The sequence below is a fragment of the Heterodontus francisci genome, chromosome X (genome assembly GCF_036365525.1).
Source record: "Heterodontus francisci isolate sHetFra1 chromosome X, sHetFra1.hap1, whole genome shotgun sequence".
Lineage (NCBI taxonomy): Eukaryota > Metazoa > Chordata > Chondrichthyes > Heterodontiformes > Heterodontidae > Heterodontus > Heterodontus francisci.
Window position 1 is genome coordinate 9,172,369 of NC_090421.1, and position 24,281 is coordinate 9,196,649.

General features: G+C 44.1%; 1 protein-coding gene across 3 annotated transcripts; it reads left to right on the forward strand.

Annotated features, from left to right (window-relative positions):
- Positions 1-4,549: 4,549 nt before the first annotated feature.
- Positions 4,550-24,281, forward strand: LOC137358535 (glycerol-3-phosphate dehydrogenase 1-like protein). 3 transcript variants are annotated; one of them, XM_068024464.1, is made up of 8 exons: positions 4,555-4,684; positions 10,680-10,857; positions 13,384-13,524; positions 13,766-13,904; positions 15,699-15,811; positions 18,226-18,459; positions 20,088-20,194; positions 22,108-24,281. In XM_068024464.1, the coding sequence occupies exons 1-8, from the start codon at positions 4,644-4,646 to the stop codon at positions 22,202-22,204; spliced, it is 1,050 nt and encodes a 349-aa protein (XP_067880565.1). In that variant the 5' UTR covers positions 4,555-4,643; the 3' UTR covers positions 22,205-24,281. The 3 variants fall into 3 exon arrangements, with proteins under 3 accessions (XP_067880567.1, XP_067880565.1, XP_067880566.1); XM_068024465.1 differs by having other exon boundaries at positions 4,600-4,688; XM_068024466.1 differs by lacking the exon at positions 22,108-24,281 and having other exon boundaries at positions 4,550-4,684; positions 20,053-20,139.

The following is a 24,281-nucleotide window of genomic DNA, read 5'->3' on the forward strand; positions in this document are numbered from 1 at the left end:
GGATGAGGCCAGTAAAATGGGTGTAATAAATGAGGCTTTTTGGACCTTGTAGGCTGTCGGACAAAGCATGGAGGTTTTCTCTCATCCCCACCAAACACATTTCTCGATTGTCCATATTGTCTGGGCTTTCAGTATATGCAGGGATAGAAATCCAATATTTTACTGGTAGCAACTCAAGCTATCGACGCATTAGGTTTGGTTGGCTGATTACAAAAGAAATTAATTCACCAAATATGACTTGATTTTTATAATTCCTACTGGTTTCCAAGGAAACATCTGCACTTGGTGAAAATTTGAACCTGTTGCTGTGCGTTTCTGATATTCAAAGATGTGTTTAACATGCTGCGCATCATTAAACAAGCACTAAGAATGAAGATTGACTCAATTATTAGTAAATACTGTGAATTTATACTGTGTGTCTCTTATAGCACTTGAAAGGTTTTATTCAAAATTCTGCAAATTTGCTTGTGAAATGTTCAGTTGGTTCAACCAAAAGGGTATCCTCTTTAATAGGAGGAGCCATGTTTTAGTGTTCAACCCTGTGTTAGTGGGCCAGCAGAGCAAAGCCTTAAATCTGAAGATTTAATGTAACCTCTTCAGTGCTCAGCAGCAGTTTGTTGTGCACTGAAATATGATCAGTGAGACCCACCACTTTTACGTTCCTCTGCAATTTTAACTGTCCTAGAGTTATACAGCACTGGAACAGGCCCTTCGGCCCACCGAGTCTGTGCTGGCCAACAACCACCCATGTTAAACTAATCCTACATTAATCCCATATTCCCTACCACATCCCCACCTTCCCTCAATTTTCCTACCACCTACCTACACTAGGGAGAATTTTACAATGGCCAATTTACCTATCCACCTGCAAGTCTTTGGCTGTGGGAGGAAACCGGGGCACCCGGCGGAAACCCACGTGGTCACAGGGAGAGCTTGCAAACTCCGCACAGGCAGTACCCAGAACTGAACCTGGGTCGCTGGAGTTGTGAGGCTGCGGTGCTACCCACTGTGCCGCCCAACTATAGTCATAAAGAAAACTTGACTGATTAAAGTGACTTCAAATCTGTGGTCTCCACACATTAAAGTTTGCTTGGGCAGCTGTAATTGATTGGCACTGTGATGCTATGCCATTGTCACCTATTCTGCTCTGTGCTATGGATTCTCCAGAATATACATGCAAGGCCCTACAAATAGTAATGAGCTTGAATGATCAGTCTGTCTGATTTAATAATTTTGCTTGACCAAAACATTGGGAGGTTGCCCTGCTCTTAGGCAATACCGTGTGCTCTTTGATGTCCATTTGAGCAGGTAGATGGGGTCTCAGTTTAACATCTCACCCAAAGGACAGTGAGGGGAGGAAAATGGGAATGGGAGCAAAAATGTTTGCATTGTTCTTGAGTGTGAAAGAACCACTCAGCAACTGCCTTGCACAGTCAATTAACAGTGGTATGCCACCACCTTTGTGTTGTCAAAGCAGTTTTGGAAGTGCAGTGACACAAGAATGGTAGTGTAACTCCAGAGTCAGGTGGGTGATTGACTCCCGAGTGCACTAAAGCAAAAAGATGCAAGACAACCTCCAGGTGCAGTTTAACTCCAGCCAAATTGGAAAATTTTAAACTTAGCTTCACAGTGGGCTGGGGTTTTATTACATCCCAAGTGGCGGGAAACTAAACCTTGACTTTTTAAATTTAAATGCATTTATTTTTCTCCTGGTGCTGCTGTCTTGTGTTGCAGTATTCTCTTGTAGTTGCTCGCAGTCCAAACTGACTATTCTTTGTGTGAACTTTGGGGAATGTTGGCAGGCTGTTCCAGCTGTATGAAGATATCGTGCTTGAGCTGGATCCTGCCCCCTTCCAGTTAGAATCACTGGTTCATGATCAAATATGCTCTTTTTCTCTCCCTTGGTTGCTGAGGCTAATGTTAGCCCGTCCGCGCCCCCTCAAATACGCACCCTGCATTCATCAGCTAACTAAGCACAGGCTGGGCTACTTGGAGAGAACCAACGCTCGTTTGTCCTTGCCTACATATTTACCTACATGGGCAGAGCTGTTTTATGACTGAGCAGGATGCAACTGGCCGCAAAGCTCCAATCTGCTGGCGCAAATCGCACTCGACAGCTGCAGTCAACCTTTGCTCAGTGGTCACACCCTCGCCTCTGAGTCAGAAGGTTGTGGGTTCAAATATCACTCCAAAGATTTGAGCACATAATTTAGGCTGACGCTGCCAGCGCAGTACTGAGGGAGTCCTGCACTGTCAGAGGTGCCATCTTTTGGATTAGAGGTTAAACTGAGGTCCTGTCAGCCCCCTTGTGGATGTAAAAGAGCCCATGGCACGAATCGAAGAAGGGCAGTTGCATTCTTCCTGGTATCCTGTCCAATATTCATCCCTCAACTAACACCTAAAACAGATAATCTGGTCATTATCACATGCTGATTGTGGGAGGTTGCTGTGTGCAAATTGACTGCCACATTTCCTACATTACGAGAGTGGCTAAACTTCAAAAGCAGTTCATTGGGATGTCATGAGGTTGTGAAAAGCGCTGTATAAATGGACGTTTTTCTTTTACTGGTCTGAGACCAATATCTTGTTTGAGAACTCCTTGAAAGGTAAATCTTTCTTCTCTCTCACACGCAGATTTTCTGGCAGAGCTAGTACCAACATTGCTCAGTCTCAACAGACAAACTGCAGCAATCTCATTAGCCACACGAGGAGTCGTTAAATATGTTTGTGTGAAAATGACACACACAAAGTCATGTGGCAGGGCTGCAAATCACTCCTGCTGCAGCACTGTGGCTAAGGTCTTTTTCTGAAACCAGTGCACTTTTATTGAGCGCAAACGATAATTGCTGTGGCGGGGCAAGTCATTTCAATGCAAATGGATTGTACCTGTCAAATTTATTGAGGTTTTTTTTAAAAAAAGAGCTGGTCTGTTTTGCAAATGTGGGAATGGGTCAAAAATGTGGAAATAAGGGAATGGGTCAAAAATGCTCACTTAAAATTGTGAGGAGTTCTGATCAGTACATTTACTGATATTTTGGAAATTTCACACTTGTACGTGCAAAATGATTCCTATATTACAACAGGGGCAGCACTTCAAAATTGCTTCATTGGCTGTAAAGTGCTTTGAGATGTCCAGTGGTCATGAAAGATGCTATATAAATGCAAGTCTTTTTTCTTTTTTCTGAACAAGTGTTAAAGTGACAGCAATGAATGCTAGCTGGGAATTCAGACCGATTTCTAGAGTAATTAATAGCAGAGGGTGATTAAAAGGTTGGAAATACTCAGCAGGCCAGGCAGTATCTGAAGTGAGAAACACAGTTAACATTTCAGGTCTGTGACCTTTCAGCAGAACCCTGTTCATCTGATGAAAGGTCATAGACCTGAAACGTTAACACTTTTTTCTCTCCTCAGCAGGTCAGACAGCATCTGTGTATTTCCAGCGTTTTATGTTTTTGTTTCAGATTTCTGGCATCTGCAGTATTTTGCTATTCTGATTAAAAGGTTGTAATCTGGGCAAGGGATCTGATGAACAATGAAGGCAGCATCTGAACCACTGATTTAATTAGCTTTTTATAACCCAGTTAAGGTAATTTGTGTTTGATATCTGCTGCTCATGAGAGGCGGTGGCTTTGTTTAGTTTTGGGTTGGTTGCTGTGGATTTGAGTTGATCGGGAAATTCTGTGATCTGTATGTATTCTTAAAAAAATCAAATACATTAGCTTTCTTAGTCTTTTAGTTAGGTGTCAGCCATAGCACTTTCTCCTTGTGAGCCACAAACTTGTGGGTTCATATCCCACTCCAGAGGCTTGAGCACAGAATCTAGGCTGCCGCTCCAGTACAGTGCTGAGGGAGTGCTGCACTGTTGGAGGTGCCGTCTTTCAGATGAGGCATGAAACAGAGGACCTGTCTGCTCCCTCAGAAAAACAAAAGATTCCACAGCACTATTTCAACGTGGAGCAGTGCCTTGGAACTCTCTTCCCCAGAGAGTGGTGAAGCAGGGTCATTGAATATTTTTAAGGCAGAAGTAGATAAATTCTTGACTAACAAAGGAGTCAAAGGGTATCGGGGGTAGGCAAGAAAGTGGAGCTGAGGCCACAATCAGATCAACCATGATCTTCTTAAATGGCAAAGCAGGCTCGAAGGGGCCGAATGGCCTACTCCTGCTCCTAATTCGTATGTTTGTATTTATCTCTCAACTAACATCACTAATGCAGATTATCCGGCCGTTGTCACATTGCTGTTTGTGGTGTCTTGCTGTGCAATTCAGCTATTGTTTCCTACGTTACATTCCGAATCTAATATGTTTTAAGGAATCTGACATCTTGCCAAGTTTATTGTTTGTCAGTGGGAAGAATCATAATTCCAGTTCTCCTCCTGTACCTTTTGGGATAACTACCGTTTTTGAGAGGCTTTTTGAAAGCCGCTATTGTAACGATTCTGAATTGATAGCATCGCTGACCAATGGAACTATCAGTTTGGCCCAAAGCCAGCCAATGAGCGAGCTGAAGGAGGTGGGAGCGAGATGTGTTTTGCCCTGGTGAAAAGTGCCGAGTGCGCAAAGTGTCCCCGAATCAGCTGCACAGTAAGAGAACAAGCGGCAGAGTGTCTTAAGCTCCTGTGTCATAAGCAGCAGCAAAGGGACCATGGCTCCTATTAAAGTCTGTATCGTTGGTTCTGGCAACTGGTAGGTATGAGTCAGTCCCTGCTTGTAACTGTAATATACATCTGTCACATTTCAGTTCGTGTAATTTAAAGCATATATGTTTGATACTTCTGGCACGTTAACAAAAATGAGTGTTGGTACATGCAGTCATCAGGATGCAGGATTGCTTTGGATTGTAGTTTGGTGCATTGAGAATTCACAGTGCAGCATTTCACCGAGTTAAAACTAGCATTCGTCAGTTTGCACACTGATCCGAATCAGTAATTACCATTTTTGCACTGCAGAAATCCAGGAAGTCAGATTTTTTAGGAAGTTATAGTAAATTTCAGAGAATAAATGAGAATATTTCTGCATAACTGTATTGGCTTAACCCCATTGAATGGTATAGGTGTTATTCGTTTGTGTTTTCCAAAATAACATGACCTGCCTAGAAGTGTTTTGCCTGTGTTTAGTTGGTGCTAGTTTTTAAAGTTTATATATAAAATACCCAGAAGGTTGGAGCTGCTGAATACTACAATGCACTTCAGGGAACATAGGAACAGGAGGAGGCCATTCAGTCCGTTGAGCCTGTTCCATGATTCTATTAGATCATGGCTACCATCATAGCTTTTGGATCCAACAGAACATCAATGCCAATTTTTGCAGTTTGAGAACATAAGCAATAGGAGCAGGACTAGGCTCTAAGCACCCTGCCCCCCCACCCCCAGCCTGCTCTGAGTAAGATCACAGCTGATCTACCTCAACCCCAATTTCCCACACTATCCCCATGTCCTGTGATTCCATTATGCCTCTCTCCTCCTCCTCTTCCATTACTGTGCACCATTCCCAGGGCCAAGCAGATGCTGGGTGACCTGGTGCCCATGCACAACTAGTTGCTTCAGTTGCCCCAGTTCAGTGACTGCTTTAAACTCTTGCCGTCAGCACTCACTATGCCAGCACTCGAGAGGCAGGAAAACGAGTGCTACTTAATGACCAATGGTCAGATTTTCAATTCAATGATCTAAATGTCAGTGATGGGTTAGGTGTCTGAAACATGCTGGAGAACATTGCAAAAAAAATTCCTGCTATTTAAAAGAGACAAATGGCTTTTACAGCCCTGTTTAAGCAGAGCCAGTGTACGGTGTCAAATAAGATGTAATGTGTTTGTTGCAGAAGAAGCCGTTTTCTTAATACTTTTGCAGTGCTTGCCAAACAGCAATTTCACCATTTAAAAAAAAACAAAGACAAGTAGTGATTAATTGAAACTGGAATGAAAAGGGTTAGCAAGAGAGGGCAAGAATAGAATGAAATGAGAGATGGCACTAAACACAGTACAATTTGCCTCAACATCCCAGAGTTTGAGAGGAGAAACCTATCGGCTAAGGTTCCTGTCTGAGTTCTGAGGTTCTGAGTTCAAGTCCCACTCTAGGGCTTCACAAAAATCAAAGCTGACACTCCAGTGCAGTACTGAGGGAGTGCTGCACTGTCGGAGGTGCCGTCTTTTGGATGAGACGTTAAACCGAGGCCCCATCTTCTTGCTCGGGTGGATGCAAAAGATCACATAGCATTATTTCAAAAAAGAGCAGGGGAGTTCTCCCCAGTGTCCTGGCCAATTTTTATCCCTCAGTCAACATCACAACAACAGATTATCTGGTCATTGTCACATTGCTGTTTGTGGGAGCTTGCTGTGTGCAAATTGGCTGCCGTGTTTCTGACAACAGTGACTACACAAAAATTACTTCATTGGCTGTAAAGCACTTTGAGACATCCGGTGGTCATGAAAAGCATTGGATAAATGCAAGTTTTTTTTCTCTTCCGATTGCTATCCAGTGAATCAGTGTGTGTGCGCGTACAATTGTTAGGTGAGAACTGGACTGGATGGAGTTGTGCTGCCTCCCATGGTTGAATGTCCCACTAACACTCATTGTACATGAAAACTAGTATCTCGGATGAGGTACCGTCAGACGCTGACATTTGTAGGGAATTAGGGTTTTTTTTTAAAAAGGACAATATAATCACATCACTATCATTTTAGACATTCATCAATTTATAAAACCAAATTGTGCCCAAAATGGACACGATGATCACTGTCCTCTCTGCTCTTTGAGTGTGGGCTGTTGAGCGTGATCTTTGACTGTTTTGCCTTGGCCATTTCTTTGCATTTGTTTTTAAAAGCAATGTGGGAAGCCCAGGAGATGGTAACTTGAAAAGCTTTTTAAATGACACTTAGTGCACTGAAAATTCATACTTTTTTTCAATCTTTCCTTTTGTCTCTCTTTTTACCCTTCCATTTAGAATCAGAACTTGCAAAAATAAGTCACTATTTAGTAAGTTCGGCTTCTGTTGTCCAACTTTAATCCACTTTTGTGGAAAGAGAAGCAGAGTTAACGTTTCGGGTCAGTGACCCTTCTTCGGAACTCAGCATTTCTTGTTTTTGTTTCAGATTTCCAGCGTCCGCAGTATTTTGCTTTTAATTTAATCCACTTTTACCTGGTTTAAAAATAGAAGGGTAATGAATCTTCCAAGGCTTCGTTCCAATTGTTGGAAGGTTATATCAAAGATTTAACTGTGAAGAACACTATGTTACTCTGAACCCCTGCCCCTTCCCCCACATTTTAATCTTGTACTGCAGACCTCTTAGCTCTCCTCAACCGGGATGGGGGGCAGCAGTTGGGGAACTGCAATTTGCCTCCGTAAAGACGGAGGAAAATCGTGCAGGAATTCCACTCGTGATTGCTATCCAGTAACTTCTACAGTTTGCTTTGTTTCTTTGTGTATGTGCTGTGGGAATGCCACTGAATAGTGATCCAATGAAATTACAATATTTTGACTCAATGTTTTATCACTCAGCTTTGCACAAGAGGAATAAATTGCTGAAATAATCCACTGTGTACACAGGGTGGGAACTGGAACTCTAGCAAAAAAAGACTTACATTTCTATAGCACCTATCACAATCACAGGACCTCTCAAAGCGCTTTACAACCAATGAAGTACTTTTGAAGTGTAGTCACTGCTGTAATGCAGGAAACACAGCAGCCGATTTGCGCGCAAGATCCTACAAACAGCGTGATAGTGGCCCGATAATCTATTTTCGTGATGTTGGCTGAAGGATGAATATCGGCCAGGACACTGGGGAGAACTCCCCAATAATGCCATGGGATCTTTTACATCCACCTGCGAGGGCAGGTGGGGCCTCAGTTTAATGTCTCATCTGAAAGATGGCACCTCCGACAGTGCAGCACTCTCTCAGTACTGCACTGGAATGTCAGCCTTGATTTTTGTGCTCAAGTCTCTGGAGTGGGGCTTGAACACAGAACCTTCTGACTCGGGTAGGAGTGTGACCAACTGAGCCATGGCTATCGGTGAGGTAAGTATAGTTTAGTGTGTGGGGACGGTGACTCCCTTGGACATCAAGATGAATAACTTTAAACCTTAGTCAATGCTTCGAAACCCAGGGTGCTTGACAATAAGGTGATGTGATGGCAATAATCCACATGGAAGGGGTGGTTGGATATGTCGTTTACTTGCACTTGATGAAGGATCTTGTTGATTCTCTCAACTTAATAAAAATTGCCCAAGAGCATTGCAATTTTTCAACTTGATTTCCTTACAGCAGTTACAGTTGCATGATCACTTTGAAAACACAGTTTCTTTGTCTTTTGGACTTAATTTATCCAACTGGTAATCATTCAGACGAACTAGCTTTAAAAAGTCCAGTTTGGAAGTTCAGCTTATCAAAGTGAAACAAGGCCTTTGTCATAAGATGATGCAACTTTATCTAATTCCATGCAAAAGGCTGATTAAGTCAAAACCAGTTTTGTTTTAATGTCATGCTAGACCTCCACCTACCAAGAATGAGGCACATTAATTTTGTTATGAACATTGATGTTAAACTGTTACTGCAGTGAAGAAAGGACTTGTTAAACAGATCAGCCGAGGCTGGAAAGACAATTGCATATTAACAGACGGTGTTTGGAAGGACAAAGCAGCCATTCCCTGACACATTCAACCCACAATGGACTTTTGATCACCAGATATTGAAGGCGGGGGAGCTCGCATTCCAGGTTGACTGCTAAGATGGCCGAATACACACACGGACATGGTCAAACCAGCTAGTCACATGACTAACCTGCTGGGCAACCTGAGTTTTTTGAATTTGTACAGTTTGGGGAGAAAGTCTGTTTGCTCCTGCACTGAGAAGATCTCTCTCCTGTCTGCTCCCATCTCTTTCTCACAAGCCTCTGAATCCACTGAAGACACATGAACCCCAAGAGAGAAAAGTCTCCGACAGCGAACAAGGTTTAAGAAGAATACTGGGCCCCAACAAAAAGCAAGATCTACCTACAATCAAGGACTCTACAGTGAGCTCGAAGAACTCTAACAACAACTCTTCAGATATTGCCTCAAACTTTTCCACTTTATTTTTCTTCTCTTTTCTGTCTCTATCTGCATGTGTGTATCGCGAATGCATGCCAGCATGGGCACGTTGTGTATCCTTAGGCATCAACTGAATTAGAGTTTAAATTTAATAAATTTCAACTTTTCTTCTTTAACTCTAAGAAAACCTGTTTGTGCTGGTTTCTTTGCCTTATAATTGGAAAGCGGTGAACAAGGATTCACCAAGGGGGAGCTAAAAACATGGTGTGTTTAAAATTAAACCCTGTTACAGTAAGACCAGGTGACTGCTGAGAGGGAACCCTAGACTTCTTTCTTATCGGGTCGTAACACTTAAACTTTCATGTAATTTGGGACTGGCTCTTTTAAAATCAGTTCCTTGCTATTTATTCACAGTCATTAAGAGCTGAAGCTATGGGATATTGTCCTATGGGGAAGGACAAATGAGATTCTAGATTCTATTTTGTGGTAAGTAGCTTGTCTGTCACATGTTCCTCACTGGCGGAATTGGAATGGTTGCACCACTCATGTACAATGCAGGCTGTAAGCTGGGAGCTCAAGTTGTACTCCGAGGAGCTGTGATTATAAAGTATTTACTGCACAGAAACAGGCCATTCGGCCCATCTGGTCCATCACGAACCTCCTCCCATCCCTCTTCATCTCACCCTATCAGTGAGCTAACTCAGCCTCGAAACCATGACTTTTCCTTTTCCCGATCTCTTTGGTTCAGCACTATGTCAGGCCTTAATCCACCAAACCAAAAGGAGGAGCTTCTAATAAGCAAAATACATAATTCGCAATATAGGAACAGGAGGAGGCCATTCGGCGCCTCGAGTCTGTTCCACCGTTCAGTTAGATCATGGCTGATCTGTATCTTAACTCCATTGCCCCACCTTGGTTCCATAACCCTGAATACCCTTACCCAACAAAATTCTATCAATGCAAGAGGCAAAATATTGCGCATGCTGGAAATCTCAACTGTAAACAGAAAATGGTAGAAATACTCAGCAGGTCAGGTAGAGAGAAGAGAGAAAACTGCACTTATTCCTTTGTCAAACTGGGTCTGCACTTCCGAGTGTCACTTAATGAGATTCCATGCTTTAAGGTGGACATTTCAAAATCTGGGAAGCAATCTGAACATCAACCTGCTTTTCAGCATCAGCACAGTTCTAAGGGCTCAGTGGATAGCACTCTTGTCTCTGAGTCAGAAGATTGTGAGGTCAAGTCCCGCTCCAGGGGCTTGAGCATATAATCGAGGCTGATACAACTAAGTGCAGTCTTTCGGATGGGACATTGAACTGAGGTTCTATCTGCCCTCTTGGGTGCATGTGAAAGATCCCATGGCACAAATAACAGTGGAATTTTCCTGGTGTCCTGGCTAATATTTACCCTCAACCAACATCACTAAAAGCAGATGATCTGGTTATTTACCTCATTGCTGTTGGGATCTTGCTGTGCCAAATTGCAACAGTGACTACACTTCAGAAGTACTTCATTGGCTGTAAAGTGCTTTGGGGCATCCTGACGTCGTGAAAGGTGCTATATAAATGCATGTTCTTGCTTTTTTTTTGTTCTTTCATAATTTCAAGCTATTTTCTGACAACGTTATTTTATCATTTCCACCTCCCCACCACCTTTCAGGGGATCAGTCATCGGAAAAATAGTTGGAGAGAATGCGGCCAAAAGTAAGACGTTTGACAGCACTGTTAACATGTGGGTGTTTGAAGAGATGGTAAACGGCAGGAAGTTAACGGAAATTATTAACACGGAGCATGAGAATGTGAAGTATCTGCCTGGATGCAAACTGCCAGCCAACCTGGTGAGTGCTGTTCAACCTGGCTCAAGAGAGAATGCGAGTTAGCAGAGGGGCGAGGTTGCTGGGGAGTCCATGTGTATTTTATGTCTCTCGATCACTTTGCTCTCTAGTATGGAGCCTGGGAGCCCATATAGAATTGTTTAAATCCATGTTCCCATTTATTTTTTTAGTTATTTATTTAGAGATACAGCACTGAAACAGGCCCTTCGGCCCACCGAGTCTGTGCCGACCAAGAACCACCCATTTATACTAACCCTACAGTAATCCCATATTCCCTACCACCTACCTACACTAGGGGCAATTTACAATGGCCAATTTACCTACCACCTGCAAGTCTTTGGCTTGTGGGAGGAAACCGGAGCACCCGGTGAAAACCCATGCGGTCACAGGGAGAACTTGCAAACTCCGCATAGGCAGTACCCAGAATTGAACCTGGGTCCCTGGAGCTGTGAGGCTGCGGTGCTAACCACTGCGCCATTAATTAACGCTTCTCTTAATCTCCCAATACTATCAGATCCTGCACTTCTAATTTAAGATTTATCCACCAGTGAGCTATTAAGAACAGTCCTTTCCAAACCTCCAGACTCATAAAGTTCAAATCAGCAAATAACCTAAATACAGGACGAGTAAAATTGTGTTGTCTGGGCTTCCTGAACAGATTGTCAGGGCTTGGGGCTGGTAATAGCCATGGAACCGAAATTTGGACCTCCGTGGAGTTTGGAGTTTTCTGACAGGGGTCCAAAGAATGACTCTTGGATCTGGTTACTGAACTAGTTTATTTCACAACTTCGATGTCCTGTTTGACCCCGAGATGAGCTTCCGGCAACGTATCCGTGTCATCACCAAGGCCACCTACTTCCACTTCCATAACATTGCCGGTCTTCACCCCTGCCGCAGCCCATCTGCTCCTGAAACCTTCATCCATGCCATCCTCCCATCTTCCACCCTCCATAAACTTGAGCTCATCTAAAACTCTGCTGCCCGTATCCTGATCCACACCAAATCCCTTTTACCCCTGTGCTCGCTGACCTACATTAACTCCCAGTCCGACAACACCTCCATTTTAAAATTCTCATCCTTGTACTCACCCCTCGCCCCCTCCTGATCTCTGCAATCTCCTCCAGCCCTACAACCCTCTAAGATTTTTGTTCTCCAATTCTTGCCTCTTGTGCATCCCCAATTTTCATCACTCCACCATTAGTGGCTATGTCTTCAGCTGCCTAGGCCCTAAGCTCTGGAATTCCCTTCCTAACCCCCTCTCTTCATTTAAAACACTCCTGAAAACGTACCTGTTTGACCAAGCTTTTGATCACCTGCCCTAATATCTCTTTGTGTGGCTCCGTATCAAATTTTGTTTGATAGTTGCTCCTGTGAAGCACCTTGGGATGTTTTACTGTGTTAAAGGTGCTATATCAATGCAGGTATTTAGTGCTGCAGGAAGTGGGAAATACCGCAGGATAGACTGTGCCAATTTTGTTAATTTTCTCCCCAGCTTTCTTGAAGGAAGGGAGTCTCTGAACAGCAGAGAGGGAAGGGAGCAGCCTACTTGGTTAACGTATCAAAAGGCTCTGTAGATGTCAGAAATAGTGGAAGATGATCTGGTGAATAGGCAAGGTTGAAGACGAAGGGGATCCTGTTGTCGTTGAAGGCACAGTTGAGAACAGAAGCACCGGAAATGGAGCAGACATGGTCAAAGGTTCAGGGGAAATCTTTGCCAAGATTAAAGCTTCAGTACAGAAAGTGGAGTCATCAGAGCCGATGCAATGGAGATGGAGAAACTGGGAGAAATATCTTTCCAGGGAAGCTGGGAGGGAAGAGCCATAATCAGATAATTGTGGGAGTGCTGCAACCAGTAATTGTGCCACATCTGTTTAGAACTTTGGAATCAGGCAGGGGGTGTGACCGTCATGCACAAAAATGCAAGATTCCCATTAACAGAACATCAAACCTCCCTTACAAGAACAAGCTGTTCTCCCAGTACAGGTGTCAGTGGACTGACGTAGAGTTTGAATTTGAAGCCAGGGTACAACATTGAACCGGAGATGTGAACAACATCCTGCTTTTCTCGGTGCTCATTTCTTTTTTGTCGTTGGTTGGTTCAAGAACGGAAGTCTCCAGAAGAATCTCCCAAAGCACTTTTTTGACTTTCAGGAGGCAAGGGGAAACTTTGCAGAAGCTTCTTCCTCAAGAGATTAAATATGTCGGGTGGAGCCCATAATGGAACAATCTGCGGCCTGTTGGAGGAACAGGTTTTATTTCCTGAAGGGCCTTTTCTCAATTCGTGTATCTGTTGATGATGTAGGTTAATGGACACTGAGAGAGCAGCAGAGCTGACTAGAAAACACTTAAGATTTCCTTTAAATCCTGAAAGAGCTCAGTCAATCGAGGCTAGCATAGCTGGGTGAGCTAGTCTATTGGATCATTTCTGTCACATTTAGACAATACCCCAGTTAAGCCACTCCTGGATTCCGTCTGTTCTGGTCTGCGTGCAACTTCTCTTCACTGATGTTTGTTATCCAATGCTTTTAGGTTGCGGTGCCTGAGCTGCTGGACGCGGCAAAAGATGCAGATATCTTGGTGTTCGTCGTCCCTCACCAGTTCATCAGACGGACCTGCGATGAGTTGAAAGGTCACATCAAGCCTTCCACTCTTGGACTCTCTCTTATCAAGGTACAGTGTAATCCTGCAATTACAGGAAGGGTCTTCTTTTCTTTCACCTCACCTACTTGCACCCTCCCTCTGCTCCCTTTTTCTTCCATGCCCCAACCAACTCCTGTCTATTTCTGTTTTCCCTATCCGTAGCATACTGTACTGTAACTGTGGGCTGAACTGCCTCCTTCTGTTCAATCTTTCTGATTAGATCCTGCAAGTACAATCATCAAATCAAGGTCTTAAATCTTATTTTCTGCAGGGTATTGATGTTGGACTGGATGGTTTGAAGCTGATTTCTGACATAATCCGAGAAACGCTTGGGATTGAAGTCAGCGTGCTGATGGGAGCCAATCTCGCCAGCGAAGTAGCAGCTGAGAAATTCTGCGAGTCCACCATTGGTAATGTCTGACAGTCATCCATTACTGGGTCAAAGGGCGTGTGTTGAGTGCAGAAGGGCAGGGCTTGGGAGCTAAAACCCACAGTGATATAAAATGGTGGCCCACATGTTGCCACCGAGAATGTCCCCATCCAAAAATTGTCTGACCTCAGCCATGGCAACAGGGTTGTGGTGAGGAAGAGGCGGGCTTAGACATTGTCTCTGCTGGTGAAGAGGGAAATTTGAAAATTCCCGCACACGTAGCAGCTCAGTCAAGGAGCAGTGGTAAGAAGCCAGAAAGCCCCTCGGCCACAAAGTGGTACATGACTCCTTGATGTCTGAAAGCAAACTTGGTATCATTGTCAAACTAATGATGGCAGGTACCAAATGTCAGGGTGAGGAGTAGGTGGACCCAAGAGCTCTAAAGGCAGAGAGAAGTAACCATGTGAAGAGAAAATTGATGCTATTAGTGGTACGTCCTAATCTGTCTGAGGGAAAGTTGTACTTGGGAACAGAGTATATTATTGAGCTTTGTTTATGACGCTTGTCCTGAGCAGAACAAGCTTACATAGCCAATACCTGCATCATCTTGAAATTACTTTGTAGCTAATCCAAAGGAGCATTGAATTCCAATAGTTAGTGAAATAAATATTTTTTACAAATCTGTTGTAATATGGATGGGCTATAAAAAGTTTCACGCCAGTGTAAATTGGTGATGTCACTCCGACTATAAGGGAGCAGTGGTGTTGGGGAGTCACCGTGCTACAGAAAGGGGCTTCTCTTGTGAGGGTGAAGACAATTTGATAAAGAGTGTCCTTAACCTGACTTGGTGCACTCTCCAAGGGACTGGAATAGAAAAGTGGTTGCTTTTCTGAATGCATCTACACTACAGCCCGGCTCACAGCCTTTTCTATTCACTTAGCACTAAGCTATCTGATCACAAGGTAAGACTCATGAGGAAGACCATTTGACCCATCTTAGCTCATCCATCCAGAACATCCCACAGTCGCCCCATCACGGCATCCAAACTGTCTGTTGAATGATTTCCCATCTACTGCCATATGCATTCCATGTGTCGATCACTTGCTGAGTGAAAAAGAGCTTCCTGGCATCAGTCCTAAATTTACCTTCTAAAGGTTACCTGCACCCCACCCCATGTTCTACTCATGTGGTTTATCATGTTATGTTAGGAGCTTGACAGTGTAGACACTTAGACATTGTTTCCCTTGGCTGGGGAATCTAGAACACAGAGGCACAGTCTCAGGATAGGGATCATTTAGGACTGAGATGAGAAATTCTTTTCACTCAAAGGGTTGTGAATCTTTGGAATTCTCTACCCCAGAGGGTTGTGGATGCTCCATCATTGAATATATTCAAGGCTGGGATAGACAGATTTTTGATCTCTCAGGGGATCAAGGGATATGGGGAGCAGGCGGGAATGTGGAGTTGAGGTAGAAGATCATTTGTGATCTTCTTGAATGGCGGAGAAGGCTCGAGGGGCTGAATGGTCTACTCCTATTTCTTTGGTTCTGGATTTATCTTCTATATACTTACATATGAAGTCACCTTCTTTTAAGATTGAATTACCCAGACTCTCCTCTCACACTAGAGATCAGTTTTGTGGGTTTTATCGGAGCTGATCTCAGGGCTTGTATGTCTCTGTTATATATTGTTGACTAGAACTGGTCAGAGTGCTCAGTATGACTATGGTCATACAGTATAAACATACCTCTGGTATGTGAACTACAGTTTGCTTTGTGCCACTGGCACTATTTATCCTTCGACTGAACTTTACATGACCCTTTCTACTGTTTAGGAGCTACAAACATTGAACACGGAAATATTTTAAAAGAACTGCTGCAGACTCGAAACTTCAGGATCAGGGTGGTGGAGGAGGCAGACACTGTGGAGATCTGCGGGGCCTTAAAGGTAGATATTGCTGTCACACGTGGTTTATCTGCTTATTTTAGGGTTATTATTTTAACTTTCAATTTTGCGATTGCATGTTACTCATGAGAATTCAACCGTGCACTGCATTGTGGCTACATTTCTAAAGCACAAACTTTAGATGGGCAGGTGTCAGCCATGACTCAGTGGGCAGCACTTTTGCCTCTGAGTCAGATACTTGTGGATTCAAGTCGCAGTCCAGACATTTGAGCACAAAATCCCAGTACTGAGGGAGTTCTACACTGTTGGAGGTGCCGTCTTTCAGATGAGACATTAAACCGAGGCCCCGTCTGCGTTGTCAGATGGATGTAAAAGATCCCATGGCACTATTTTGAAGAGCAGCAGGGGGCATTCTTCCCCAGTTCCCAAGTCAATATTTATCCCTCAGTCAACGGCACAAAATAAAACAGATTGTCTGGTCATGATCTCATTTCTGTTTGTGGGAGCTTGCTGTGCGTAAATTGGCTACTTCGTTTCCTACAACAGTGACTACGCTTTAAAAGTACTTCATTGGCTATAAAGCGCTTTGGGACATCCTGAGATTGTGAAAGGCGCTATAGAAATGCAAGTTTGTTCTCCATTATTTTGCTTTGGTATTATTGTTCTTTATCAGGAGTCACGAAGATGACACAGTGCAAAAATTACAGAACAAAGCCTCTTACTTTGAAAAGTGGCTGCTTCTCCCCAGTGCATTAAGTAAATGAATGCACGACACAGTGTGCTACTGAACTTTACAGACTGCTAAAATCCTAGGTTTGGTCACTGGCCTGGGCTGGTGGGTGGAGGTGGGCTTAAAATCAACCAGTGCTCTCACTTCCCAATCGTTGTCCAGTGGAGGGGGAGAGTTTCGGAGCAGGTGGCAAAATGGCTGTGCACAGGTCCCATGTTGAGAATTCTGAATTGCCAGCCCAGATATTTTTGTTTCCTTCGAGATCTCCTTACTGCTTTTTCTTAACTGTGTTACTGAGCTGTGATCTGTTTTCTCTCAATCTGTAAATTATTCACAGGCAAAATAGCTGAAGTTGGTATTCTGAAACTGACCACTGAGACAAAGATTGTCATTTGCCTGTTGGTTGGAATGAGGCTCCCAGGCACTCAGAATTTAACTTCTGTTTTCGTTAGGGAAGTTATCTCTGTGACCATCATCCATTGGAGATGACAGAGTTGAATGTGACTAAACCACTATGTGTCAACTGTGGTTCACTTGATCGCACTCTTACCTCTGAGTCAGAAGGTCATGGGATTAAGTCCTGCTGCAGGACATGAGGGCAAAAATCTAGACTAATGCTCCAATGCAGCACTGAAGGAGTGCTGCACTGTTGGGGGTACCGTCTTTTAAATCAGATGTTAAACTGAGGACCCGTCTGCCTTCTGAGGAGGACATAAAAGATCTTACTGGAAACTAAGTTCTCGGTATCTTTGCCAACATAATCCTGCGACCAAGAACAAACGCACTAACATAAACAAATAGAGGCATAGAGGGAAGTTATGATGAACCTTTCTAAAACTCTGGTTAGGCCACAACTAGATTATTGCATCCAGTTCTGGTCACCACACTTTAGACAGAATGTGAGGGTCCTTGAGTGGGTGCAGAGGAGATTTACCAGAATAGTTCCGGGGTGGAGGATTTTAGTTACAAGGTTAGGTTGGAAAAGCTGGGGTTGTTCCCCCTGGAGCAAAGGAGATTGAGGGGAGATTTGATCGAGGTGTACAAGATTATGACATATTTATATAAGGTAGACAAAGAAAAGCTGTTCCCATTAACTGATGGTACAAGGGCTAGGGGACTCAGATTGAAGGTTTTGGGCAAGAGCTGCAGGGGAGATGTGAAGAAGAATTTTTTTACACAACGAGTGATAATGACCTGGAACTCGCTGCCCATGAGGGTGGTGGAAGCGGAGACATTCAAGGATTTCAAAAGGAAATTGGATGGGCATTTGAAGGAAATAAAATTGCAGGGCTATGGGGATTGAGTGGGGGAATGGGACTGATTGGATTGCTCCCTGGAGAGCCAGCATGGACTCGATGGGCCGAAAGGCCGCCTTCTATGCCATTATTGACTCTATAACTCCAAATATAAACAGCCAACAGCACCAAAAGAGACGGATTACCTGATTATTTATCCTGTTGCTATTTTTAGAACTTTTCTGCGTGCAAATTGGCTGCTGTGTTTGACAACATAGCAACAGTACATAACAATTTTGAGGTAATCCATTAGCTGTCAAGCATGTGAAGATGTCCTGAGGTCCTGGAAGTTGTCATGTAAATGCAAGTTTTTCTTTCTTTTGAATCACTTGGCCAGTGATTCACTAGAATTGAGGGTTCGTCAGGCCTCTCAGTTTATCTGAATGTTGGCTAACGTGCGGCCTACTTATCACCCCTTTCTCTCTCCTTAGAATGTGGTTGCCGTCGGGGCCGGATTCTGTGATGGACTGGGCTGCGGAGACAACACGAAGGCTGCCGTAATACGATTGGGGATGATGGAGATGATTGCCTTTGCGAGGCTGTACTGCAGGTGCTCAGTGCTGTGCTTAACCTTCCTCGAGAGTTGCGGAGTGGCGGATCTCATCGCCACCTGCTATGGAGGCCGCAACAGGAAAATCGCAGAAGCCTTCACGGTAACAGGAAAGGTGGGTGGGAAATTCCTCAACCCTACCTAACCCCTGAGCTTCCATCCTGCAATCAGTAACTACATTAAGAGTGACCCAAAACCCCTTCTGTCCTCTGTGGACACTGAATTTTGCTGGGATCCCGTCCACGAGTTCCAGCCACCCTCGGGTACCTCTTCCAAGTGACCGTTCTTCAAATGTGAGCGAACAGTGAATGTTGGCTGGCTATTTGACCATTTGTGGCATTGCAGCCAAACCTGATCACACCCGTACCGGACGCTGCAGGAGTCATTAGATGGCAATCAGCAGGAGACACTGGTTGATTTCCCCTCTGCTGTCCTTACCTGGTCTGACCTACATGTGACTCCAGACCCACAGCAATGTGGCTGACTATTAAAAAAAAAATGCCCTCTGAAATGGCCTGGCAAGTCCCTCAGTTCAAGGGCAATTAGGGATGGGCAATAAATGTTGGCCTAGCCAGCAATACCCACATCCGAATAAAAAAGAACATTACTGTGGGTCTGGAGTCATATGTCAGCCAGACTAGGTAAGGATAGCATATTTCCTTTTCGAAAGGGCATTAATGAACCAGATGGGTTTTTATAACAATCCGGTAGCTTTGTGGTCACCATTACTGATAGTTTTTTTATTTTAGATTTATTTAATTAACTGAACTTATATTCCCCAGCTGCCATGGTAGGATTTGAACTCATGTCTTCAGATCATTCATCCAGACTGCTGGATGACTAGTCCAGTAGCATAACCACAATGCTACTATGCCTACTGTGATTTTGTATTTGAGATTTTGGGGGTTTTTTGCACTCCGGATTTGGAGGATACTCTCAACAGAAGGTGGCCCGTTCTCTATATGGTGTGGTGCCGATATTGGTGAGATAAGATCCCTTTGAAATGGCAAAGCTGTTCTGCTGAAGGCACTGCCAAAGCCCGAGGGCACAATTTCATGGGTGCCAGCAGCCCACCAGCACCACGCTCAAATGGCTCTTCAGAGGTTGTCAGCCGTGATTGTCCCATGGTGAAAAGGGGGCGGAGTACCATCAGAACTAAACCCAATTCTGTTCTCATCCCATTGTTTGTTGAATAAAAGAACATAAGAAATAGGAACTGAGTAGGCCATTTGGCCCTTCGAGCCTGCTCTGCCATTCAACAAAGTCATGGCTGATCTACCTCAATGCCACCTTCCCACACCATCCCCATTAATTCCCTTAGCACCCAAAAGTCTATCAACCTCTGTTTTGAATATAGGGGTGTCCATGGATCTGGAGAAAAGGCAATGAAATGGAGTTGAGGTACCGATCAGCCAAGATCTGATTGAATGCTGGAGCAGGCCCTAGGAGTTGAATGGCCTCCTCCTTTTCCTATGTTACACATCTACACTTCCAGGAAAAGTCATGGGGGAACTCCACCAGGATCAGGAGCTGTGGCTGGGTCTCCTCCCTCACCCTAGTTAAGGGGTACTGAAGCCAATTGTGTCAGTACTGTTTGCAACACATCATGGAGCCACCTTCAGCCAGATGTGACAAATTGAGGTGGCAGGGCTCGCTGAGCTCAGGAAATCACAAATTGACCTGAATTAATTTGTTTTTAACCCTGCAGCTTAATTCATGACAGGTTCTTGTGTCCTTCCTCAGTCTATTGAACAACTGGAAAAAGAGATGCTGAATGGGCAGAAGCTACAGGGACCACAGACAGCTGTTGAAATCAATCGCACTCTGAAGCTCCAAAACCTGGTTGACAAGTAAGTGTTCTGGCGGCACGCACGTAAATTGCTCTCCACACCCACACCAGGAGACTTCCCCCCTTCTCATTTATCTGCGGGCACTCTCGCTTGATACACAAAAAAGGCAGTGTTCTCTAGAATCATACAGCACAGAAGGAGGCCATTCAGCCCATCGTGTTTGAGCTGGCTCTTTGAAAGAGCTATCCAATTAGTACCACACCCTGCTCTTTGCACATAGCTCTGCAAATTATTTCCTTTTCAAGTATTTATCCAAGTCCCTTTTTAAAGTTGCTATTGAATTTGCTTCTGCCTCCCTTTCAGATCAGCTCTCTGCATGAAAGAATTCTCCTCATCCACCCCCACCCCAGTTCTTTTGCCAATGCTCTTAAGTCTGTGTCCCCTGGTTACTGACCCTCCTGCCAGTGGGATAAATATTGGCCACGACACTGGGGAGAACTCCCCCTGCTCTGCTTCAAAATAGTGCTGTGGGATCCTTTGCATCCACCTGAGAGGGGCCTCAGCTTAACATGTCATCCGCAAGACAGCCTCTGACAGTGCAGCACTCCCTCAGTACTGCACTACGGAGTGTTAGCCTCAATCGTGTCTTTTGAGTGAGACTTGCTACCCACTGAGTCACGACTGACCTTGCAACCAAATGACCCAGAACTCATTGACAGCAATTGAGAAAGCTATGCTTTTCTTTTGCTCTTACTGGGTAAAGAGGAATATAAACATTGGGAAAAATGCCACTCCTTCCTTGCAGTGTGCTGAAGAGGATGCCATCACTATTGTGTCTCTATTGCCTAATGAATTATTTTATGTGACTTTTGTCACAAGGTGAAGGATGTTAGTGGTGGGAAATGGAATGCTTTGCATTTTGGAGACCCAGTATCTGAATAACCATGACCAGCTTGCGTATAATATAGTTGAATGCAGAATAAAGCTCCCTCTACACTGCCCCAATCGTGTGCCTGGCTCAAACCTTAGACGGGTACCCTGTACTGCACCAGTGTTAACACTTTTCCATTTCCTATAACAACCATCCTGTAACCTGTAGAGTGAAATGACCAACTTAGTATCAAATTAGTTCCAGTTTAGTGCTGTTGGCCCCTACACTCAGGCAACTGGATTGAGACTACCCAAACTCCTTTCACATTAAAACATGCACACAAGAAAATGCTCGTCCCGTCAATTTGAAGCAGGTTTCAGCGGTGGCTTGATTTACGACCTCACCTAGTCTTCTCTTCCCCCCACCCCCCCACTCCCATTTTGTAACTTCCTTTGGAGTGCCATTGATGATGTCGGGAGAAACTCGCAGATGGGATGTCCTGGCCTAGCATCTGAATGACAATATGTATGGGAAGGGAAGCAACGTGAAATAAGAAAAGAAACTGTGTCATAAATCAGTCTCTTTTGATGATGTCTCTGTAATAATTCAGCGATGCGCAACTTTCTTTTTTATTCATTCACGGGATGTGGGCGTTGTTGGAAGGCTAGCCATAATTGTTTTGAGAAGGTGGTGGAGAGCTGCCACCTTGAATACAACTGAGTGGCTTGCTAGGCCATTTCAGAGGGCAGTTAAGAGTCAACCACTTTGCTGTGGGTCTGGAGTCACATATAGGCCAGACCGGGTAAGGACAGCAGATTTCCTTCTCTAAAGGACATAAGTGAACCAGATGGGTTCTATGATAAATCTGGTAGCTAAATGGTCACCATTACTGATAGCAGCTTTTTAGTTCCAGATTTACTTTAATTAACAACTTAAATTCCCCAACTGCCATGGTGGGATTTGAACTCATGTCTTCTGATTATTAGTCTAGGCCTCTGGATTACTAGTCAAGTAACATAACCACTATGCTACCATACCCACCACCCCCCCCCCCCCACCACCCCCTCCCAATTGACTGTTTAAATCCTTTGTTGCTTTCTAGGTTTCCTCTGTTCACTGCCGTGTACCAGATCTGTTTTGAAGGCAAGCCAGTCTCAGAATTTATCCAGTGCCTCCAGGATCATCCAGAACATAAGTAACGAGATCAACCCCAAGGGACGTGATCCAGACCTCACTGGAGTTTAATTGACTTCTAAATAATTGAACACTGTTAATTGACGCAAAGAATCAAAGCAGTACTTGTGTCACGCACTAAGCGTTGGCAAATCTTCCACTCACTTGTACAGAAAGAGGCAGGTTTTCTCAGTAGTTGTAAAATACATAAATGTGTGTTTGGGGGTAGTTTCCGCTTTGGACGCAATCAGGAAATTTCACCCAAAATGCGCTCGAAATTACGCTGGTAAAGTTATGCTTCAAGTTTCTGCTAAAATTCATTTGCAACATCAACGTAAAATCTTCCAGATCCCAGTGCTATCGGGCAGCGTAATAGAACACAATGGTTACTATTTTTTTCTTTCAAGTATTCCTTGATGTAGTAAAAAGTGGTAACCTGGTGCAGTTTTGCTGAAAATGGGTTAAATCACCAAAAATAAGCATTTTTGATAAGGGTGTCCAGTTTGTAAGTAACTTGATTTAAAATCACTGAAAATGGCTTTTTAAAAAAAAAACACCTATACTGAACCAGTTACTGGTCTCAGTGGTGTATGCTGCTCAGCTTCTTAGTAAATTAAATATTTTATGATATAAGAAACGTGCCAACTAGTGCCTGTGTGCTGAAAAAAATGAGCACAATTTGAAGAGCCTTTCGTCACCAGCGCTACTGGCAGAATCTTGCTCTATCAATCGGGGGCGTGGCCAGTCGGTGGGCGGGACCTGATTCGGGCAAATTGAATCCTGAACCAGATCAAAAGATCGCAGTGTTTTTTGGATGTAAATCAAGTTTAAAATTTCCCTGGTTTCCACCAATTCTGCCCGGATGAACAAAGAACAGTACAGCACAGGAACAGGCCATTCGGCCCTCCAAGCCTGCGCCAATCTTGATGCCTGCCTAAACTAAAACCTTCTGCACTTCCGGGGCCCATATCCCTCTATTCCCATCCTATTCATGTATTTGTCAAGATGCCTCTTAAACGTCTCTATGGTACCTGCTTCCACCACCTCCCCTGGCAGCAAGTTCCAGGCACTCACCACCTTCTGTATAAAGAACTTGCCTCGCACATCCCCTCTAAACCTTGCCCCCCTCACCTTAAACCTACGTCCCCTAGTAACTGACTCTTCCACCCTGGGAAAAAGCTTCTGACTATCCACTATGTCCATGCCGCTCATAACTTTGTAAACCTCTATCATGTCGCCCCTCCACCTCCGTCGTTCCAGTGAAAACAATCCGAGTTTATCCAACCTCTCCTCATAGCTAATGCCCTCCAGATCAGGCAACATCCTGGTAAACCTCTTCTGTACCCTCTCCAAAGCCTCCACGTCCTTCTGGTAGTGTGGCGACCAGAATTGCACACAATATTCTAAGTGTGGTCTAACTAAAGTTCTGTACAGCTGCAGCATGACTTGCCAATTTTTATACTCTATGCCCCAACCGATGAAGGCAAGCATGCCGCATGCCTTCTCGACTACCTTATCCACATGCGTTGCACTTTCAGTGACCTGTGGACCTGTACGCCCAGATCTCTCTGCCTGTCAATACTCCCAAGGGTTCTGCCATTTACTGTATACTTCCCACTTGCATTCGACCTTCCAAAATGCATTACCTCAGATTTGTCCGGATTAAACTCCATCTGCCATTTCTCCGCCCAAGTCTCCAACCGATCTATATCCTGCTGTATCCTCTGACAATCCTCATCACTATCCGCAAATCCACCAACCTTTGTGTCGTCCGCAAACTTACTAATCAGACCAGCTACATTTTCCTCTAAATCATTTATATATACTACAAAGAGCAAAGTTCCCAGCACTGATCCCTGCGGAACACCACTCGTCACACGATGACATGAGTATTACTCGCATGAGCAAGTGGCAACCCGACGGTATAATAAACTGTTAAAGGATTGAAAAATAAGTCAGTTTTCTCCTTTATTGTTCTGCGCGGATCAGTGGGCTCAATATATTGCGATTTAACGTCTATGTTTTAATGAATTAAGAGAAAGGAGGTTCATTCCCACAATGTATCTGGATTGGTTTTGTTGAGTAACTTTCAGTCCACTAAAA